Source organism: Budorcas taxicolor, chromosome 22, assembly GCF_023091745.1.
Source record: "Budorcas taxicolor isolate Tak-1 chromosome 22, Takin1.1, whole genome shotgun sequence".
NCBI classification, from domain to species: domain Eukaryota; kingdom Metazoa; phylum Chordata; class Mammalia; order Artiodactyla; family Bovidae; genus Budorcas; species Budorcas taxicolor.
In genome coordinates, this window is record NC_068931.1 from 26693656 (window position 1) to 26716938 (window position 23283).

A 23283-nucleotide genomic window follows, 5' to 3' on the forward strand; every position below is an offset into this window, starting at 1 on the left:
CTATCACTGGATAAACCCCATTTGCCAACTATTTCATGAATCTTACTTGAACACGGCTCAAGAAAAAAAAAAAAAAACAGTTAACCATGCTGACTCTCACAATTCTGCCCTGTTACCCAAGTTCAGGGTTTTTCAAACAGGGAGACATGGACAACTGGTTGAGACACAGCCAGTTAACCTGAAGAATGATCACCTGCATTACTAATGAATTAGAAGGCGATGAACAGAAATGGTCACTGTGTGTTACACATGGGAATAGTAGGTATTATTCATGAAATTTAAGTTCCAGATTACAAGTATGAAATGTGTACTATTTTCACAACATTAAAAATACTTCTTGTCTAGTACAGTCAATAATTCAAAAGACTGGTCTGGTGAATTTGCTATTTTACACCTACTCTCTGCATAAGTCTCAATTGACCTTCCGCACTTGGCAGATAACTTTGCATCTGCTTCTAATGGCAAAATAAAAACAGAAGAGAACTCCCTTATCTTTCCACCACCAACTCTACCAGACTCCAACTATACCATGTAATTTGACCTCCATCCTTTATAATGGTTGAATTTCTCTCTTTCCCTTTAAGGCAACCTCTCCAATAATACATTGGTTCCCATGCCCTTTTGCTTCTTCAAGATTTTTGTTCAAGAAATGAAACCTCTCCAGTGTGTGCGTGTGCTTAGCCGCTAAGTCATTTCCGACTCTTTGGGACCCCACAGATTATAGCCTGCCAGGTTCCTCTATCCATGGGATTTCCCAGCAAGAATACTGGAGTGACTTGCTATTTCCTCCTCCAGGGGATCTTCCTGACCCAAGTATAGAACCCGAGTCTCCTATGTCTCCTGCATTGCAAGCAGATTCTTTACCTGTTGAGTCACTGGGGAAGCCCAAACTTCTCCTGCATTATCCATAATCTGTTCTGGCCTGGATCGTTTCCTGGATCATTTTCTTTCCTGGATCGTAAATAAAAATGCTTAATGGAAATAACAGCCTGGATATAGTAGTTTTTATGTGCCATACTGTAAGGACTTTACATATGTTAGTTATTTTTATGCTCATTCAAATTAGGAACCATTATTATTCCCATTTTATGGATGAGAAAAGTGAGATAGAAATGTTAAATGACTATTCAGGGTAGTGGTACTAGGATCCAATAGAACCAGACTAAGCAATCTGACTCCAGAATCTAGGTTCTTAACCACTCTGCAATTGGCTTCTTTCATGTGAATACAACTTATTTACCTCAAGTTGTTCTTCAGCTATTGCCTCATTTTTTTTCTGTCCCCTTTCATAGAAAAACCTACATAACAGAGACCTGAATGATGTTTTTGCAGAAGACTGTGAGTCCCACAGAACATTTTAGAACCCAATTTCAAATTGCTTAGGCTGACAGCTCCACATACCTGCCTCAAACTTCACACATCTAAATGTGTCCAAACTTTACACATCCGAATAAAACCCTTTGTATCTTAAGCCAAATTCTGTCCCATTTCCTTCATTCGTTTATTCATTGTGTTCATACTGCTGCTTAGTCCAAAGCCCTTGTCTGACACTTTTGAATCTTCTCTTTCTCTCGCATCCCATCTCCAATCTATTGATGACTCCTACGAGGTTTAATTTCATCACTAGTTTCTTAACAGCAGCCATAATTGATTTATAAAATATATAACTCAGACCATGCCTCCCTCTCTCACCACTACCCAAAAATCTTTCTATATCTTTTTTTTCAAGAGGTTTCTATACATTTTTATGAGCAAATGAAATCTAAAATAAAACCTAAACTCTTTAACAGGGTTATGAGTTTTTTTTTTTCCTTTGTTGCTTCTTTTTTACCATGTTATGTGATAGCAGCTTTCATTCCACTCCAGCACCTGTTGGAGTCTCTGTGTTCTCGGAACAGACAAGCTTGTTCTTGATATCCAGGGCTTTTGCACCCTCTATTCTCTCAGACTGGGATGCTTTTCTTCCAGATTACTGGTCCCCTCTATCATTCAGGTCTCCAAGCTCACATCTTGATAAATCTGGCTAGATGACCTGTATAAAATACCCGTTTCCCAGGATATTTAAACTAGCTTGGGTATCAAGGCTGTTTGGTCTTTAAAAAAGGAGTGGCAGAAAGCTTATGGTTTCAGGAAGCATGACTTCGTCACTGTCAATTACATGTGCTTTGAGAACACTTCTATTTTTATTGTCCCACTTGAGACTCCAGAATCTGCAATGGAAAAGCAAAAAAGTAGGCAAGCCATGAGCCAAAGTAAGAGATTTTTAAAAATACAAAACCCAAGGGGTGGGTTTGTACATCTATGGCTATATACACCTATGGCTAATTCATGTTGATGTATGATAGAAATCAAACCAATATCATAAAACAATTATCAATCAATTAAAAATAAACATAACAAAAAAGAAAAGTAATCCCCAAATGTAAAAAAAACCCCCAAACCAAAAGGATTTTACTGGTGGTTCAGTGGTTATGAATCAGCCTTCCAATGCATGGGATGCCAGTTTGATCCCTGGCATCAGGGAGTTAAGATCCCACATGCCACAGGGCAACTAAGCCCACATGCTATAACTGCTTAGCCTGCTGGTCACAACTGATACTCGATGTAGCCAAATAGAAATAAATAAACACATAAATATTAAACCAAAAAACAAAACCCCTAAAATCCAGGTAGAAATGAGCAGACGTATCTCAAAGGGACCTGTGGTTTTTTCAGACCACAGGTTTGAAAGTTATATCCTGATACTGCCTTGCAGTACTTAGTGTGAAGGCAATGGAAACACTCTTCTTTGTCCTGTGTTTACTGTGTTATGATGTTAAAAAGTCTCACATGATAGCTTTGGTTGTCTAAGTGGAATGAATACCAAAACAATACCTGATCTTTTTCTTCTCCCACGGTGGCATGTGGGATCTTCTCCGACCAGGGATCAAACCCATGTCCCCTGCATTAGCAGGCAGATTCTTTACCGCTGGATCACTGGGGAAGTCGGGAATGTAGAAGCTCTTGACTCACTCTGAAATATGATGACAGATACAAAACCTAGGAAATGAGGAGACTGATGTTGCAAGAATTCAAGTCTTTGGGTTCTCCTACGATGAAAATTCCTAACCTCTTTTCATCTACAAGTAAATCATTGGCTTGCGTGCATCTAAATAAATAGTGAGAACTGTGTTAATTGCAAGCAAAGTGTTAATAAACTGAAAAAACTGGTAATCACTTAAAACTCCAAGCCCCAAGAGTTAGAATAAATATTCTTGCCTTGAAATAGGAAAACGGAGCCATTAGAACCTTTCTAGCCGTGAATATTTCACCAAAGGTAGGAAACATGTAGACCTAAATGAGTCTGTGGAGGAAATACTTCCTTGATATAGATTTCTTTCATAATTGATTGCAGTAAGAATAAAAAAATATAGGTAACAACAGTCCAGGTAATAAGTGGACCAGAAACCACAATATATTTCACCATGTTTACCATGAAAAAACTTGATGAAGTATACAAAAGCAGACCTGAGTCTTTCTTGTAAAGTATTGATTAAATAGAGTATATAAGTGCTAAAAAGAGGGCTAAAAAATGGGGAAATGATTTACCTGTAGATGAAAAGAGGCTAGGAATTTTCATCGTAGGAAAACCCAAAGACTTGAATTCTTGCAACATCAGTCTCCTCATTTCCTAGGTTTTGTATCTGTCATCATATTTCAGAGTGAGTCAAGAGCTTCTACATTCCCGACTTCCCCAGTGATCCAGCGGTAAAGAATCTGCCTGCTAATGCAGGGGACATGGGTTTGATCCCTGGTCGGAGAAGATCCCACATGCCACCACTACTGCACCCACGTGCTGCCACAGCTGAAATCCTTGTACTCATGAGCCTGTGCTCAGAAACAAGAGAAGCCACTGTAAGAACTACTGATCTTGGTGATGATATTCCTCAATTTGAAGGTAGTCTACTTGCGGTTCCACTGGATTTGTTTTTAAGTTCATGTACATGACTTTTGGCATGTACAAATTTAGTAACATTATGATGCCTTTTGTCCTACGTAATCTACTACTGGGGACATATAGGAAATAAATGAAACTCTATGCCTACAAAAAGACTTACACATGTTCACAGCAGCTTTATTCATAAATGATGGTATTAATAACACATTTACACACATATATACATCAAGTTTCTGTCCCTGGTTTGGGAAGATCCTCTAGAGGAGGGCATGGCAACTCACTCTAGTTTCTTGCCTTGGAGAATCCCCATGGACAGAGGAGCCTGGCAGGCTATAGTCCATGGGGTCGCAGAGTCGACACGACTGAGTGACTAGGCACAGCATACCTGGTCAAACTTGTACACTTATATTTGTCAAAACTTACTGAAGTGAATGCTTAATGTCTATGAATTTTATCCTATGTAATTCAAATGTAAAAGGAAAATTCTTTTCTAAAAATTTACACGTTCACAAGATGGAGAGGCTAGAGACTTAATAACTACCTAGCCCAGGACAATTATGTCAAACAACTTAACAGGCAATTTAAAATTTCAGTTACAATCTCTAAATAGATGGGGTTAGAGTACCCAGATCAGGCTGTCTTGGATCCCTGTTATTTTTAGAGGGAATTTCTTTATTTTACTAATACTATGTTGTTTCCAAAAATGTCTCTTTGATTTCGCCTCAACAATGGCCAAGTACAAAGGTTCACTGTGAACTAAAGAACGTTGCTAAAAAAAAAAAATAATAAAGAACATTGCTTCCACTTGTTCAAAATTAAAAGAAAGGATTAGGGGAAGAATAAGCTAGAAGGCCATGGACAAACTTGAGGAAAAAAAAAATACCTGGCATATTCCTGGCCAATTGCCATTACATAGGATCTCCTGCTTCTTTGAATAGAAAAGTTTGGAAAACTATTGCTGAGAGAGACTAGTAGAGCAAGGCTCAGACCATCTGTTCTCAGAAACACTTTGTTTATTATGATAAAGGAATGTGGCTGAAAGTAAGATGTCTTTATCTTACATTATGTCATAAGAACAGTGTGAGCTTATCACTTTCCAGTATCTCTCTGGAGAGAGAAAACTTTATTCCCAGTGTGCCAATGAAAAGGAAAAGTTGATATCGGGTGACATTAGTGTCAGATATCTTGGGAATATTGTCATTTAGTCAATAAGTCCTGTTCAGTTCATTTGTGACCTCACGGACTGTAGCCTGCCAGGCTCCTCTGTCCACGGGATTTCTCAGACAAGAATATGGGAGTGGGTAGCCGTTTTCTTCTCCAGGAGATCTTCCTGGCCCAAGGATCAAACCTGTGTCTCCTGCTTGGCAATCAAATTCTTTACCACTAAGCCATCTGGGAAGCCTTGCAAGTTAAAACTAGAACTTGTCAATGAGGAAAATATATAGCTTATTATAACACTGAAAGGCAAATGCAAGTATGATCCTTAAAAGCCATGCAAGAAAAGAACCTTTGCTTTGTCCTTTAGTGTTTCAGTGAACACTAAGTAGCTAATTGGTGGAAAGCTACTGCTCATCTGGATACAGAAGGGCTTGCGAAACTGAGCAGGCTGAAAAGAGAAAGAAAAAATTAAGAAGAATAAATCTTGAGTAAATGACATTCAAGAGTAGATAATGAATAATCAATAAAATAAATGATTAATAGCAATAAATAATAATTGCTGAAGTAAATCATTGACTGCACATAGAGAATTGGTGGGAAAACCTGCTTCTTCCTTCCTGAGTGCGTTTCCTGAGCAGGGGGTCCGCCCCTTCCCCCAGCTGGTTTTGAGGGATGGTCCTTCTAAATTTCTGGAAAGAAAGAAGGCTGACGGTGCAATGAATCAGATGAATGACACATGGGATCTGGAAGGTGGCCTGTTCACACCTGTAGCCTTGGAGCTCAAGTAACGCCCTCTGAACAACGGAAGCACAGTGAGCTCCTGGCATCATGAGAACATACAGGAGAAACTACAGCCTCACCCAGTGGGAGGACATCTTCACGCTGAATGAAGCAAAGGATTATGGGAAGGTTCTAAGATGAGAAGAACTAAGTTCAGTCTGTAACAGGGCTTTGTTACACTGGGTTCCTCCAGTTACTGTAAGAAGTCATCACTCACACAATGGAGTTGCTGTCTGTGTGGAAATTCCTATTCCTTCCAGCCTGGTGTGAAGTCATCAGGAGACCACTCCTCCTCTCTCCTTGAAAGGCTTGTTTGCAGAAGACAGGCTGTTGGTCAAGGCCTCTGAAGATTTCCCTGGAGGAAGAGTAAAACCATTGTCACAGTGGCTTGAATCATTTCTTAAGGAGAGACTGAAAGGGAGCATTTCTGAACCTGGCACACCCTATCTGGATTGAACTGTTGACAAGGTTGTTACTTAAATGGAATATTTCTGAATTTGAAAGATGTACCAACGCTCAAACTGTGTATGTTTGATGCAAAGTGAGAGCAAAAGGCCACACCTCTGTGGAGGGGAATGTTTTCTCTGAGAAGAAATGGATAGTCCTACTGTCAATCACTCGCTGTAGAGATCAATCCTCAAGATTAAGAACTGAGCATGAAAGATGAGAAAGTGTAAACTGCTGTTCCCCGGAAGGCCAGGTCTCGTTGTGGTCTTGTTCTGAGGTTCTCTTTGCTTCCTGGAGCATTTCTGTAGGGGTGAAAGGAGAGCTTGGAGAGGTGGCTTGCCAGGGGGAAGACAGGAGGGGAAGGAGGCAGATGGAGATCCTGGGATGGCTCTTGTCCTGAGCAGCAGTGACATATTATAGCTTACTCTTGACTTCAACTGTCTCCAGTAGTCTTTTTAAAAGACCGCCAAAATCAAGCTCTTCTTAGTGATGCTCTGGGAATTTAGTGGAGGAACTTCAGTCACACTTTGAAATGTGGTAACAGGAAAGCAGAGTCCTCTCCTGGAGGCTGGCATGGCAGTAGCAGAGTTTTTTACTCTTGGAGGAAAGGGGCAGCAGGGATGAGAGAATCCAACTGTCTAGCTCCCAAGCACCAGGGAGGAGCTTTCTCCAAAACAGCAAGTGTACACATTAAGGGGTGCGTTCCTGTGTGCTCAGTTATGTCTGACTCTTTGCAACCCCATGGACCATAGCCCGCCAGGCTCCTCCGTCCATGGGATTCTCCAGGCAAGAATACTGGAGTGGGTTGCTACGCCCTCCTCCAGGGGATCTTTCTGACACAGGGATCGAACCCACGTCTCCTATGTGTCCTATACTGGCAGATGGGTTCTTTACCACTGAACCACTTGGGAAGCCCACATTAAGAGGAGATAATCCTGGGGAGCTAATTTCTAAAAATAAAGTCTGGGAAGGCTCCTGGCATTTGAATACATGTTTGTACAGTCTTCCTCACTGTCGCTCCAATAAGCAATTTGTTTGGATACTGTTTATCAGGGTGACTATTTCTCCTAAACAATATTCTACAAATGCCTCGGAGCTAATGTTTCAGGGCAGAGCTCATCTGTGTCACTAGCAGCACTGTTCAATGTGAAACTTGCACTCAGTTTTATTGTCCGCTTTTCATAAGTATTTCTTCCCTACCAGCAAATTTGTGCCAACTATCATACAGTTTTTCGGTTGTGTTTTACAGGGATATGTGAGGAGACCCACATTTGGGGTGTCATGCCTATTTAAACCACTGAGAAGAGTGGGTGTGTGAAACCAGCACCTGTGGGCATGGAGTTGTGTAAGGCAGCCTTCTTAGTGGGCCAGGTGTCAGCTCCCAGCTCCTAGGGTCATTATCCTTTCTGTGGCTAGAGAGTTCTCTTAGCTATGGAGAACTCTTCCTAGTGATCTTAAATTTGCTTTCTACTGAAAAAATTGATAGTTCACCTAGATCTCTGACATTTTATACGTTAGCATAAGCTCACCTTCCATTTTTGATCTATTTAATTATTGCTCTCACTCCTCAAACTAAGAAGATAACGAGGAAAACTAATATTTCTTTTCCATTTTTTGCACATTATTCTTTTAGTAGTGACTTACTTTGCAAATTGGGGTAAAGTATTGAAATAAAGATATTTCAGAATAACTCTTTATGGTTTACAATGTCTCGTGATGATTTTAAAATAATGCTGTTATAGAAGGCATCTGATTCTAACCATATTCAAACCAAAGCTCATATTTTAAATACATTTTCAATAATCTCATTTATAATTATAATTTTCATAGGAAAAATAAAAGCAGTTTCAATTTATCTTCAAGTCATAGTTATGTTATAATCATAACTGCCCATGAAGATTCACTTCTAAATTATAAAAAATGCATTGCTTTTTATTGGGACTAGGCTAATATACACATGATGGACAGATATATGCCTTAGCAAAACAGGAAATTCCAAGATAGTTGCTAATACTCCATATAGAAATTATTCAGTATTCATATTGCACCTAGAATTTTATAATACAAATAGAAAATATCACCCATATGCTTCCTTTCAGCATTTCTAGAATAAATCCCTATAACTTTTATTTTGTAGAAGCCATGGAAACCATGGAAGCTCAGAGTAGCTGTCATATAATCAGTAGGTTTAACAATCGGCTTAATTATACAGTACATGATAGTTATCTTATGGTTTTAGTCGCATAGAAGAGAGTAGGAATCAGGTCAGACTCTAGTGGACAAAGCTGAAAGTACTGAAAGACTCTGATGCTGGGAAAGATTGAGGGCAGGAGGAGAAGTAGGTAACAGAGGATGAGATGGTTGGATGGGATCACTGACTCAAATGGACATAAGTTTGAGCAAACTGCAGGAGATGGTGAAGGACAGGGAAGCCTGGGGCGCTACAGTCCACGGGGTCACAGAGTTGGACATGACTTAGCAACTGAACAACGACAACAAGGAATACCCATATAATGGCAGAAAGAGGTTCATTAATGAAGTTAGTGAGCCCATTTAACTCACCCAAAGTGATCATTTTACAGACTGAATGGCTGGCTCTCCATCTCATCCAGGATGAAATTCAACTCCTCAGCCTGGTTTGTTAGGAGACTATCTTTCTAACCTAATTCCCAGCTCAGGAGTTCTTCCATCCGTGGTTCTGAAGAAACTTCTTTGTGTTTCCTTGACGTGGGAAACCCTCAAGATTCTCCAGAGTTCCACTAAGGTTATTTCTATGGCCTTAACCCCAAACATGCTCCTACCCTTCCCCTTTTCTCTGTTGGTTCTTATCTCAAGCATTATTCAGCCCTGGAGGCTGAGGGTTAAAAATCAAGGGGCCAGTAGATTTCCTTTGTGATGAGAGCTATGGTCCAGGCTTATGTTTTAAAGTCTACCTGAGGCCAGAAAACACTTTGAGAGGCTCGGTCTTGAGGTCATGGTCAGAGTGAAGGTCCGGAGGATGGGAGATGAAAATAGTTGGAGTGAAGTGTGGAGAACTTTCTCTGAGACTGGAAGAGCTCCTCCATACAGAGGCCTCCAGAGGTGAGACAAAGACTCTGTTGAGTGCATGGGAGCCTTGCATGCCTCAGAGACAGGACTAGGAAACTGAGCTCAGTGTCTGCATCCTGAGAGCTTAGGCCTAGTAGTTCAGGAAAGCCCAAGACTTTAGGAAAACCCACGACTTAGACAAATAGCCTATAGGGGGTGACCAGCATGGGATGAATGAAGGTCTTAGTGCCTTCTCTGAATAATCTGCACTGCCTGAGAATCCTGACCTTGGAATTTGTGTACAGACTTTGAGACAGCAACAACACATGTCCAAGAGGGAGTTCATCCTGAGTCTAGTAGGTGGAGGCTTAGAGAACACAACTCAGTCTAGGGAGAAATAAAGAAATGTGCCCTTATGTTAGGGTGCTTCTCAGGCAGTGTTAGTGGTAAAGAACTTGACTGCCAATTCAGGAGATATAAGAGACTCAGTTCAAGCCCTGGGTTGGGAAGATCCCCAAGAGTGGAGAAGGGAATGGCTACTCACTCCAGTACTCTTGCCTGGAGAATTCCATGGGTTGAGAAGTCTGGCAGACTACAGTCCATAGGGGTTGCAAAGAATTGGACATGACTGAAGCGACTTGGCATGCACACCCTAATGTTATAAGCTACCTCTTTATTAAAAGGTTTAGCATACTGGGCAATGATCATTACCTTTAATCCCTTCTAGACTTTGCATTGCTCTGGGCGGGATCTGGGTTGTTTCCTTTCTTCCAGCGCCTGTGTAACTCTTGGCCCTGATGAACGTTTGTTAAATGATATTGAATCTGGAAGCCTCATTTTAGACTACAAGCTTTTGTGTGGTGAATTTCTGTTTGACCACGAACTGAAAAACTGCATCTTATATAATTACCAGGTAATTCCTCAAATCAATAGTTTCATATGAGAACAAATTCTTTCTTACAAGGTTCAAATAAGGCCACACCATCGGCCGGACATGAAAGCTCTGAGCTTAATCCCTCACATTTGGGGTGCGTGAAAATGGTGAGATGTCAGCATTTCCTTTATTTGCTTTCAATTTCTGATGTACCCAGTGTCAGCTTATTCGTGCCACTGGCGATAATTTCTCCTCTGTCCTTTATCTTATCGAGGGAGTGAAGTTTGGGAAGAATACATATATATTTTGCATTAACAAGGAGACTGCGCTCAACGTTTTATCAGAAGCTGGAGGGAGGATTCGCCGGTCCAGTGACAACGGTGTTCCTGGCACCTAGGAGCGCCCGTGTTGGGGCAGGGATCCCTGAAGGCGGTTTGGGGTTCTGCAGTGGGAATGCGCCGAGCGGCGTCTGCGAGGAGGACGCCCCAGGAGTCGGGGCGGAAGGCGGGGCAGCCGCGGGGTGCGGGGCGTGGGAGAGCAGGCCGAGAGGGGGTGGCCTGGACCGCTTTCACGCGAGCGAGCACCCCGCCGGGCCGCCTGGAAGCCGAGGGGCAGGCTCGGGCAGCTCCCCCGGCGGCTCTCGCGGTGATAAAACTTGAGAAATAACAAGGAGGGGCGGCTCGGCGTCTCCAGAGTCCAATCCCGTCTCAGGAGCGAACACGCTCTCGGGCAAGACAAGCCTGAAAGAGGCCCGGGCGACTTAACGAGCAGCCGAGAGCAGCGCACCCGCGGCGCCCCTGCACCTCGGCGGCCTGTGGTCTCCTGCATCCCGCCCGGTGTCCGCATCCTCCCCTCCCGGGCCCCGCGCCCCGATGGCTGCGCCCCGGCCCCAGAGCTCCCTGCGCGGAGCCCTCTGCAGGCAGCTGCTCCTGACCCTCGCGGTGAGTGGAGCCCGGGTGGGGTGGGACCTACCCAGAGTCGGGATGGAGCGGGGGGTGGTGGGGGATGGGCCGTGGTCCCGCTGGGGGGCCGATGCGGGCGAAGACGACCGAAAGGGGACGTCCGCGCCTCTGCTCAGTCTTGCGGGGGCACGGACCAGCCAGATTCGGGCTCGGTGGGCTGAGGAGAGGAAACGCGTCCTAGCGAGACGCACCCGGACCGAGGTTTTTATTTGGGACTTATTCGATTGTTTGAAAGCGGGCTGGGCTCTGGTTTCGCTGAGCTCCCTTTTGCGCCGCCGCGAGTGGTCCGGGGTCGGGGTTCGCGCTCCTTTCTTGGCTCCTAGTGATGGTGGTGGGGATAGGTTTGGGTAGAGAGGGAAGAAGAGTGTTTGGTTAGGTTTCTGAGGATCCCTGAGTGAGTTACAGGGCGTTACTGGTGGCTCAGACGGGTAAAGAATCTGCCTGCAATGCAGGAGACTCGGGAATCTATCCCGGGGTTGGGAAAACCCCCTGGAGATGGCAATGGCAACCCATTCCAGCATTCTTGCCTAGAGAATTCATGGACAGAGGAGTCTTGTGGGCTACAGTCCATGGGGTTTGTTGCAAAGAATCGGACACGGAGTGAGTTACTCCGGGGTCCCTTAGGATGGGGACATTGGTGGGTGGAGGGGTTGGAGCGGTGTCCCTGGGTCCCGGGGTTGAGTTACCCCTGAAAAGCGGCTTCCAGGTTTTGCCTCGTTTGATGGCTATTCAGTAACTCACCGGAGTGGTCCACCCACGTGAGCCACCCGGCTTGGGGCAGAGTGTACCTGGGGCGTCAGAGGGTGGACAGCTGAATTAGGGTTGGAGGTTGGGGTTCGGTGGTGTGTTTGGGGAGTGGGGTAGGGTGGAGCAGAGCAGATAGAATCAGACTGAGAGGAGTGTTGGGGTAGGAGTGTGGGGTTGGGTGGCACTTTGTCCCGGTGCAAGGAGGATTGCACAAGTCTAGAGCCCAGCCTGGGGTCTTTTGTGCCCGGGACACCTGAGACCCGAGATGAGATTCACCCGGAGAGGAAGTTTGGGATGATTCTCGAACTCGGGAGACACAAAGCAAAAAGTGGGGACCCCTGATGGTGTGATCCCGCTGAGCTGCGTTCTGGGCGTGCTCTGGAAAGGAGCCTCGGACCCTCGCCTTCCCCGCGCGTGAGGTCGGGTGGCGAGAGGGACTAGCCTGGCTCCGGAGCCGGTCGACTCAGGCTAGCCAACTAGTGCTTAGTGCTCTTCTGCCCCCAAGCAGGGCGAGTAGGTGCAAGCTTTGTCCTCTGTTTGAATCATCGAGCTACGAATAAAGGATTGGTAGCTATGATCTAACATATTTATGGACAAAGCATCGCATAAATGGGCATGTCGATCTGCCTGGCAGCTATTCCAAAAAAAAAAAAAAAAAAGAGCTGATGACAGGACTCTTTACACAGGAGAGCTGCTCTCAGAGTGTGTTCTGTTCTGATATATTTCAAAGCGTTTCCAGCTAATCTGTTTAAAAGCGTGAATTTAGTGTTTCATGGTTTCTCTGAGAAAGGAATTTGGGAACGGAGAGAAGAAACTGTGGAGGTGCTGTGTTCCCAAGATTTCCCGTGTATTCACTGGAGGGGAGGGAGTGGTATTGGAGGAACTGTCTGGGTGGCAGGGGGTGGCGGATCGGGTGTTGGGTTGTGGCAAGACAAGATAGTGCCTGTATTTAAATAGAGATAACATCAGCTTTAGTATATGATTTTCTTGTTTAGGATTATTTTTTAAAAGAATTTCCTAAAGATTAGATTAAATGATATCTTGGCTTCCCTGACCAGGGATGAAGCCCACACCGGCTGCATGGGAAGAGAAGTCAGCCACTGGACCACCAGGATAGTCCTGAGACTCCTTGTTGACCATCTTATGTCTGTATTTCCTTTTGACTCCCAGGACCTCTCCACTTTTCAGTTTAATATTTAAGGGCATAGCATTTGGGAAATGCAACTTTCATTTTATAGAATCCTTAATGGCGCTCTGAAAGACAATCCCTTGTTTAAAGTGAGAGCCCTTCAGAGAGTTCTTTAACACAGAACTGAAACTTTTGACGTATTCACTTTCCCATGCAGCCACCCCGTAGTTTGTGGGATCTACCTTTTTCACTTTTCTTTTCTGAATCTGCATCCCTGTCCCACCCTTCTAGCCTCAGTATACTTTGTGTGTGCTCTAAACTGCTATTTAATGCACTTAGTGGCTCAGTCATGTCCGACTCTTCGACCCCAGGAACTGGAACCCACCAGGCTTCTCTGTCCATGGGGATTCTCTAGGCAAGAATACTGGAGGGGGTTGTCTTGCTCTCCTCCAGGGGATCTTCTCAACCCAAGGATCAAACCCAGGTCCCCTGCATTGCAGACAGATTCTTTACCTTCTGAGCTACCACAGAAGCCCCTAAACTGCTACAATTAACTGCAAATCCTAATCATGTTTCCTTACACATATACAAAGAAGGGGGCTGGTGGGGAAGGGAAGAAAGGAGAGGGAGAATCTAGAAAAGAACCATGTCAGATCTTCCTATTACTACTGAAAGAACTGAGTGTCTCTTAAAATGTTTCTCCTTTTAATGTAACACAAATTGTTAGGAATGGTGAAAACTAATTTGTATTAGCTCAGTTGCTCAGATGTCTTATCCTCTATTATAAATAATGAGATCCTTTTACATGTGTATTTAATGTGTTTGCCATATCAAATCCACTTTGGGAATTAAATTTTCTATTCTATATTATACATAGTGTGTACTTGGACATGGTTAATCTATCATTTGCTAAAAGGGCTCTTCAAAAGGAATTAAAATAGCATTTTCCTTTATAACATACTTTCCCCCTTGAAGTATGTGGAATTCTACCTGCAACCTATGTTGACAACCTATGTGTGCTGTGTCCTTTCCCAGAATTTATAGCATTAAATAATGAGAATAATATGACTCCTTTCCCACACTTTTTGTTTATTGCTGTTCTTGATAACATTTGACATATTCACCTTTTTAAGATAAAAGCGAGTATAATACTATTATCTTTTGCATTGGAGGGAAAAAAAGCTTAGGACAAATAAAGGAGGAGAACTAGCTTATTTCTAAACTGTGTGCTTAAGAAGTCAGAGTTGTATTTATTTACATCAGTGCATCTTTATTTACCTTCTTCAAAGAAGGTTATTGTTATTGGTATTCATACTGAGATACAGCTATATTCCATTGTACTTTCTGAGTCACTAAATATGTGTAAGCCATGCACATTTTTTGGTCCTGTTGTAATCCTTGTGACAGTTGCTATGCCATATATGGTAACTCTGGTGACCTGTGGCTAATTATACTTCCCATTTAGGGTCCCATCTTATGGAGTTTGGATAGAAAGAAATTTAGTAGACTCATCAAATCATTGAGAATATAGAAAGGTAAATCTTACAATTCAAGGTGATAAGAGTTTGAAAGGTAAGATTTCTGTCTTGGAGACAGCCAGTGTCCACAGGAGAAATGATGAATTGGAAATTCTGTGATCTTTATGCTCAAGGAGATATCCTTTATTTTCAGATAGTCTATAAACACCTATTCTTTGGCTTCTTTTTCCTCTGTTGAGAAAGGTGTCATTTTAGAAAGCCTACTTATGCATTCACTCTAAAATTGAGCAATAGTACAAAGGTGAAACACTGGCAGGTACACTGTTTTTTTTTCATTCTCTCTTGGCACTTAGACAGTTCCTTGAGGATTTGATGATTTGTACGATAAGCTTTCTATGATATGATTAATTAAATTTGGACAGTACTGTGAAATGAAACAAAGCAATTTATTTTTTCCAAACTAGCATAGACAATACTTTATATTATCATTAAAAAAAGATACATTTTAAAAAAGATACATTTGTTACATTTTAATTTAAAGTTGCTTACAACTGTAAGTTCTATCAATCAGATATTTAAAGTTGTTCTAGAGGGTTCCTCATTAAAAGAAATTCTTTTATAACTCAGTCAATCCAGAATTCATTAATATTAACAAATTTTTGTTTTGTATCTTGTATTTTTCATTGGGCAGTCACCAGTTATTCTTAAAATACCTTTAAAAGTTTGTCATGTAATGGTGGTTTTATTATTTTTTTCTACTTTATTTTCAGTAATATATCCAAGTCTCACTAGCATAGCATTACATGTCTTTCTATTTCAGGAAACATAGCATGACTGAAATTTATATGTGAATATCATCCTTTGCAATGTCCGTCCCTTATATTAGGGCATCTCTGATAGCTCTGCTGCTGCGGCTAAGTCGCTTCAGTCATGTCTGACTCTGTGCGACCCCATAGACGGCAGCCCATCAGGCTCCCCCATCCCTGGGATTCTCCTGGCAAGAACACTGGAGTGGGTTGCCATTTCCTTCTCCAATGCATGAAAGTGAAAAGTGAAAGTGAAGTCGCTCAGTCGTGTCCGACTCTTAGCGACCCCATGGACTGCAGCCTACCAGGCTCCTCTATCCATGGGATTTTCCAGGCAAGAGTACTGGAGTGGGGTGCCATTGCCTTCAGATGGTAAAAAATCTGCCTGCAATACAGGAAACCCTGGTTGGATTCCTGGGTCGGGAAGATCCCCTGGAGAGGGGATAGGCTACCCACTCCAGTATTCTTGGGTTTCCCTTGTGGCTCAGCTGGTAAAGAATCTGCCTGCAATGCAGGAGACCTGTGTTTGACCCCTGGGTTGGGAAGATACCCTGGAGAAGGGAAGGGCTATCCCCTCCAGTATTCTGGCCTGGAGAATTCCATGGACTGTATAGTCCATGGGATTGCAGAATTGGACACGACTGAAGCGACTTGCACTCACTCTCTCCCCGGAAATCCAATTCGTGCCATAATTTCAACCACTCTCCAGCTACTGCTGACTCCCTGATTTGTATATCTGGCCTTGAGTTGCCCTTACGTATAGGTCTATCTATCTAGCTGTCTTCTGGACCTTTCTGCTTAGATTTCCCGTGTGTGTGTGTGCTCAGTCGTGTCTGACTCTTTGTGATCCTTTGGGCTGTAGCCCACCAGGCTCCTCTGTCCATGGGATTCTCTAGGCAAGAACACTGAAGTGGGTTGCCATTTCCTCTAGGTGGAATCTTCCTGACCCAGGGATCGAAACTGCATCTCCTGAGTCTCCAGCATTACAGGTGAATTCTTTACCAATGAGCCATCAGGGAAGCCACTCTGCTTCCACTAGATTTCCCACAGGAATATAGAATTTAATATACACCAGGCAACACTCATTTTTTTCACCGTTTTTGCCATCCTTGCTAGTATTCTGCTCCTCAAGGAACTGCTCTCTTCCTATATTGGTTGGTGATACTTCTGTCTGCTCATCTACTTTATCTATTCTATATTATAAATGGTACGTACTTGGACATGGTTAATATATCATTTGCTAAAAGGGCTTGTCAAAGGAATTAAAATAGCATTTTCCTTTATAGCATATTTTTCACCTTGAATTAATTGTACATCATTTCCAGTGATGTTTATTATACAGAGACAAAGACGAATGACCTGCTGCTATATATCCAGCATGGATAAATTACACAACATAATTCATGCAAAGAAATCAAGTTGCTTACAATTAGTGTATGACTATATATATGTAAGGCTTAAAATTGATAAAATGAACCAGTCTTCTTTAGGGGTACATACACATGGGATACAATTAAGTGGAAATAGGGATGTAAATGATTTACCGAAATAAGAAATCATCCGTTAGAGTTTACTTGAATTTGGAGAGGTCCCTCCATCAGGGAAGAAAATGCAATTGGGGAGAGTTAAATAGGAACTTTGAAAATAATAGTAATGTTTTATTTCTAAAACTTTATAACTTTAAGGCAAACTATAACTTTAAGGCAAGTGCCCTAGTGTTTCTTTTATTTTTTATTAAAATACATGTGTAGTTAGAATACATCTTAAGGGGGACAGTTTTTTAAAAAATGAAACAAACAATATAGAGGATTAACGAAACCAAACACTATTATTTGAAAGTACAGACAAACCTGCTACAATTGCATAAGTGAAAAATAGAAAAGGCATAGATAAAACAATATTAGGAATAAAAACAGTCACATTTATGGAGAGGATAGAAGTTTTAACAAATAGATAATAATATTTATGTATTATTCTAGCTAATCTGAAAAGAGACAAAATAGGCAATTTTCCACAAGGTAAAAATTGCCAACATTGACTTGAAGAGGTGTACAAATTCTAAATAGACTTATAAAGACACTGAATTGGAAGCCAAATACCTCCACTTACACACACCCTCATATCCATCAAGCCTAGACCTGTGTGATAGGTGAATTCTTCCATAAATTTATGGAACAGATAACCTCTACCTGATATAAATTGTTTCAAAGAATAGGAAAAAAACCTGGAACTCTCCCTAACTCATTTTATGAAGATGGTATGAAAAAAAGTAGAAGCCTGATCTCTCTTATGATCAAGTATTTTAAATATTAAAATCAATGGCAGCAAACCAGACCAATAATGTATTTTTAAGAACATAAAGGCCTGTTTATGGAATTTCAGTTCTCTTCCATTCATCTATATGTTTATCCTTATACTAGTACCACTCTGCCTTGATTATTGTATTTTTGTAGTAAGTTTTGAAATTGGGAAAATTTTCAACTTTGTTATTTTTCAGGTTAATTTGGGTCTTTCATTGCCCTGAATTTCCTCAAGGATTGATTTTCAATTTCTGCAAAAAAAAAAAAAGCCTATTTGGGATTTTGATAGAAGTGCCTTGAATCTGCCAGATGAATTTTGGAAATATGTGTTTTGACCTATGAAGAGGGGTTTTCTATTGTAAATGAAATTGTTTGTTTACTTTTGGTTTCAAATTCTTTTCATTGCTAGTGGACAGGAATGCAATCAGTTTTTGTGTGTTAACCTTGTATTCTGCAACCTTGCTGAAACCATTTATTATTTTTGATAGTCTTTTAGTGGATTCCTTAGGATTTTCTATGTGTAATACAAGATCGTATTATTTGAAAATAGAAACTATTTTGCTTCTTCTTTCCCAGTCTGGATGCCTTTTATTGTGTGTGTGTGTGTGTGTGTGTGTGTGTGTATCTGCCCTGGCTAGAAGCTAGAAGCCCTAGTACAGTGTTGAATAGAAGTGATGAGAGCAGGTATCATCGTCTTGTTCCTTCTGTCAGAGGAAAGCATTCAGTCTTTCTCTGTTAATCATGATGTTTTTCTTAGATGCTGTTTATTATGTTGAGCAACTTCTCTTCTATTCCTAGTTTGTTGGAAAATTTTAAATTGTAAATCAGTGTTGGATTTTGTCAATTGCTTGCACCTATTGAGGTGATCATATGGCTTTGTTCTTAATTCTTTAAAAAAAAACAAACCTACTTTACTGAGGTGAAATGGACACACAAAAAGCTGTTCATATCAAAGCATACCCCCTGATGGGCTTGGTGATAAGTATATAGCTGCAAGATCATCACGCTGTATACCATAAGCATATCCATTACCTCCAAGTTTTCTCTTGCCTTCTTCACTGATTGTTATATTTTATTTTGGTAAGAACACTTAAGTTTTATCCTCTTAGCAAAAATTTTAGTATACATTACAGTATTGTTAACAGTAGGCACCATGCTATACAGGAAATCTCTAGGATTTATTTATTTTGCATATCTAAAACTTTGTTCTCTATTCTATACTGTATTAATATGACCAATTTTTCCCTTAGGTCTTCAGTTTTGCTTGTGAAGCCTGCAAAAAGGAAACATTTATTATACCTTCCAAACTAGAGGCAGACAAAATGATTGGCAGAGGTGAGCACTTTCAAAACAATGTTTTTAAAACAGAAATGTAATTTACTTATGCTGGAAAGAGCGTATTATCCAATCTTTGCTTTTGGAATTAGCCTGAACGTATATATAGTTAGATATAATTCAAGATATGTTAAACTATATGTTCTATTCTTTATAACCCTATAGAATTTTGTCATCGATTCTAAGGCAAATGTTCTAATCCATGCTTTTGTAGTCATTTATGTTTTAACAGTAAAAATTATGTAAATAATTATATGTAGAATGTAGCCCTTTCATTACTCCAGGATCCAAGCATTTGAGAGACATATGTAAGGAGCTCAGAGAGTCGGAGCAGAATTTTTATCAATGCTATGGCTGCAGTGAGAAATATAACATGGTGTGCTGTTCCTTTCAAAACTGGGTTTATCAGTCATTTGCCCAGTGAGAAGTTGCTGCTGCTGTTGCTGCTGCTAAGTCGCTTCAGTCGTGTCCGACTCTGTGCGACCCCACAGACGGCAGCCCACTAGGCTCCTCTGTCTCTGGGATTCTCCAGGCAAGAACACTGGAGTGGGTTGCCATTTCCTTCTCCAATGCGCAAAAGTGAAGTCGCTCAGTCATGCCCGACTCTTAGCGACCCCATGGACTGCAGCCTACCAGGCTCCTCTGTCCATGGGATTTTCCAGGCAAGAGTGCCGGAGTGGGGTGCCATTTCCTTCTCCGCAGTGAGAAGTTGGAGAACCTCAAACTTTCCCAACAACCAGGCAGCTCTCTTCAGATGGAATTTCTCCATGGAACAGGAAATACTGGAGGAAAATATCATGATTTTGTTGAGAGATACAGCTTGTCCCAGAGATACCAAATTTACTTTTTCAAAAAGCGTCCCATTCCTGGGAAGGAAGAAAAGAAAGGATGTGAAGAAATGTCAGGGGTGTTCCTCTAGGGAAATGGACCAGAGTTTATCACTCTGGTAAAAGCGTGAACAGAAGGGAAATAAATCATCACTTCTAAAGATGTTTAGTTTTCTTTCTTTTCTTTTTTTTTTGACTTAACGTTTCCATCTGTGACAGATTTGAATTAAAGTGAAAACACTACACATGGGTAACATATGAATTCTTTGAGAGGATATTACTCAAGTGGGTATTAGAATATCACTTTGGTTTCTGTTAAGGCAGATAAGTGGAAGAATGGGATGTATTTGATACTTTTAGATATAATATTGAAACACTGGTGTGAGACTTGTACTTTATAACTTTGCACTTGGGAAATTTCCCAGGGAGAGAAGAATTTCAGAATTTCAGTAGGAAGCCCCAGAAAGAAAGAAACAACAGCACAAAGAGAACTGTGGTCCCCAGGGGAGTTAGTGAGGTTGGGTGGGGCAGGAAGAGTTTAAAGATTTTTCTTATTTGACTATTTGCCGAACTCATATACTCTGTCACTCTTTGAGTTCATGTGTATAATTTCTGGCTGAAGACAGGTGTATCTTAGAAGACTTACTATATTGTTAAGAAAAGCTCTTCTGTTTGTTTATCCAGGTGTGCGTGCGTGTGTGTGGGTGTGTAGTTCAGCTTTGTCCTGATTGCAACATGCATATGTCTTCAATAGGAAGATCATTTTCATAAGCCTTTTAGAAGAATATAAAAGTTTTAAGTACCTTATTTAAACAAATATGCAATCCAGAATTATCATTTTTAACAGAAGAAGAATGATCACTTTTAAAAAGTACGTGTAAAGAAGCTGGCTAAAATATTTGCTAAATGCAGACTGATTGGTTCATTTCATTCCACTTCAGGGTTTTGAAGAAGATTGTATACATTATTAGAACATTCCTCCCCCCCCCTCCTTTTTTGGCATGTGTTTCTTACTTTACAACTTGAAAATTCTTACTTGCAGTTAATTTGAAAGAGTGCCTTGGGTCTGTAGACCACATCCAGTCCAGTGATCCTGATTTCAGAGTTCTAGAAGATGGGTCAGTATACACAGCCCACGCTGTTGTGTTGTCTGATGAGAAAAGATCTTTCACCATACGGCTCTCTGACGCGAAGAAACAGACACAGAAAGAGATTCTTGTGCTCCTGGAATATCAGAAGAAGGTATTCAAAGTCCATTGATATTTTCAGGCGTGTTTTTCTTCTCATTTAAATGCTCTCATTAAACATTGCAAAGAAAAGGATAAAAAAGATTTATCTTCCTCTTCTTTTTTTCCCCTTTCTGTTTGCTTTCCCTTCCTCCCTGTCTCCTTTTCTCCCTCCTCTTCCCCTCTCGACATTGGTTAGACATTGACTTTGGATCTGGCTTTATTGGATCTGATGGCACCTCTCTGGGAAGGCTTCTTCCACCTCCAAAGTCTACTTGCTTTTGCCTGCCTGCGTTGGTTTGGTAATCCCTCTGTTGCAGCCTTGGTAATTTTTTATTAGTGCAAACAACCTATCCACAGTTGCTTAAGGACATGAGTCAATCTTTGTTACCTCTGTTACTACTGCTCAGTTACCCCTGACCCTGAGTCAATAGGTACATTTTAAATTAAGGCTAAGTGCAGTAGTTCCCAGTGATGTCAAGTGCCACAGTCATTCTGATGTTAAAATAGGATGGAAATCCTGTAGTATGTATGTGTCTGAACGGTATTAGCTGTCAGCCAGTGATTATTCACTGTAGTTCCAGATTCTACATCAAGAGGAAGGCTGTTGTGAATTACAACTAATCAGTGTGAAGTGTATTATAGTAATGAAAAAAGTCACTTAAATTAATAAATTTATGCTTAGCACTTTAATAATTGCTTAATGTATTCTTAATTAATTCTCAGGAAATACCACATCTTCCTTACTATACCATGAAATGAAATGGAAATCACTAAAAACTCCAATAGAACTTTCAACAATGATGGAAATGTTCTGTAATCTGCACTGTGTGATATGGTCACCCAACATTAATTAATTAATGACTACTGACAATTATCATGTGACTAGTGCAACTGAAGAATGGAATATATATTTTACTTAATTCTAATCAACTTAAATGGTCACATGTGGCTTGTGGCTTCCTTATTGGACAGTGGAGTTAGAGTGTTCAGGCAATGAAGAAAATGCATGATCTCACTCTGGTTCACCTGAGAGTATGAGGTTTTAGCGGAAAGAACAAGTAAGAGCTGTCTATAGCTTGTTAGAAAGAGGATGCATTCTCTGTTTCATTTTGGGACAAAACAGAAAGAACTGAAAGTACAGTGATGATCTTCCTAATCTGAAAGTTTGGTCAGGATTAATATAGAAATGTATACAAACGGAAATTCTTTGGTTCATGAAACCTTTAAAATCTGGTTACATTTTTTTAACCTAATTCAGAGAAGATCGTATTATCTAGTCTTTAGGTTCAGCATGCACATACTGGAGACTGGTCCATGTACTGTTTTACAATGAAGTAGGCTGTGATGCTTTTTGTTTAAAATTGTTAATTGTCTTTCTCTCGATTCAGGCATTGAGGAAAAGACACGCTAAAGAAACTGTTCTCAGGCGTTCCAAAAGGAGATGGGCGCCTATTCCCTGCTCAATGCAGGAGAATTCCCTGGGACCTTTCCCCTTGTTCCTTCAACAGGTAGGTTTTCCATTCCTTCTGACTGGGATTGCTTTAGTTCCAAGAGTCTGTTTTGTTCAGGTTTTGGTAATTCTTTAAACATTTAAAAATCAACAGATTTGAAGATAATCATGAAGAGTAAAATCACTAAAAAATTAATAATGAGAAACACTAGAACATCACTAAAAACTAATAATTATAATATGGTAAAGACTCTGTAGCCATTAAATGATCTTTATTAGTTAATTCATTCATTTAGCAGCTGGCTATTGAGAACCCACTCTGTCCTGTCGAAAGCACTGCTCTAAGTACTTAAGCTAGAGATACATTTAGTCATTTGGGCTTCCCAGGTGGTGCTAGAAGTAAAGAAATTGCCTGCCAATGCAGGAGAGTTAAGAGATATGGGTTTGATCCTTGGGTTGGGAAGATCCTTTGGAGAAGGGCTTGACAACCCATTCCAGTATTCTTGCTTGGAGAATCCCATGGACAGAGGAGCCTGGCGGGCTACAGTCCTTAGGGTCACACAGAGTTGGACACAACTGAAGTGACTTTTAGCATGGCATGACCTTTGCTCTCATGACCTTCCCTGGTGGCTCAGATAGTAAAGAATCTGTCTGCAGTGTAGGAGATGTGGGTTTGATCCATGGGTCAGGGAGATCCCTTGGAGAAAGGAATGGCTACCTACTCTAGTATCCTTGCCTGGAGAATCCCATGGACAGAAGAGCCTGGAGGGCTACAGTTCATGGGGTCGCAAAGAGTT

At 41.2% G+C, this 23283-nt stretch overlaps 1 protein-coding gene across 1 annotated transcript in view; it reads left to right on the forward strand.

Annotated features, from left to right (window-relative positions):
• Nucleotides 1-11095: 11095 nt before the first annotated feature.
• Nucleotides 11096-23283, forward strand: part of DSC3 (desmocollin 3) — a 52014-nt gene continuing 39826 nt past the window's right edge. Inside the window, exons 1-4 of the mRNA XM_052660472.1 lie at nucleotides 11096-11164; nucleotides 18896-18980; nucleotides 20850-21049; nucleotides 22425-22544. Of these exons, the coding sequence (XP_052516432.1) occupies nucleotides 11096-11164; nucleotides 18896-18980; nucleotides 20850-21049; nucleotides 22425-22544 (474 nt within the window). The remainder of the gene's footprint in view (nucleotides 11165-18895; nucleotides 18981-20849; nucleotides 21050-22424; nucleotides 22545-23283) is intronic.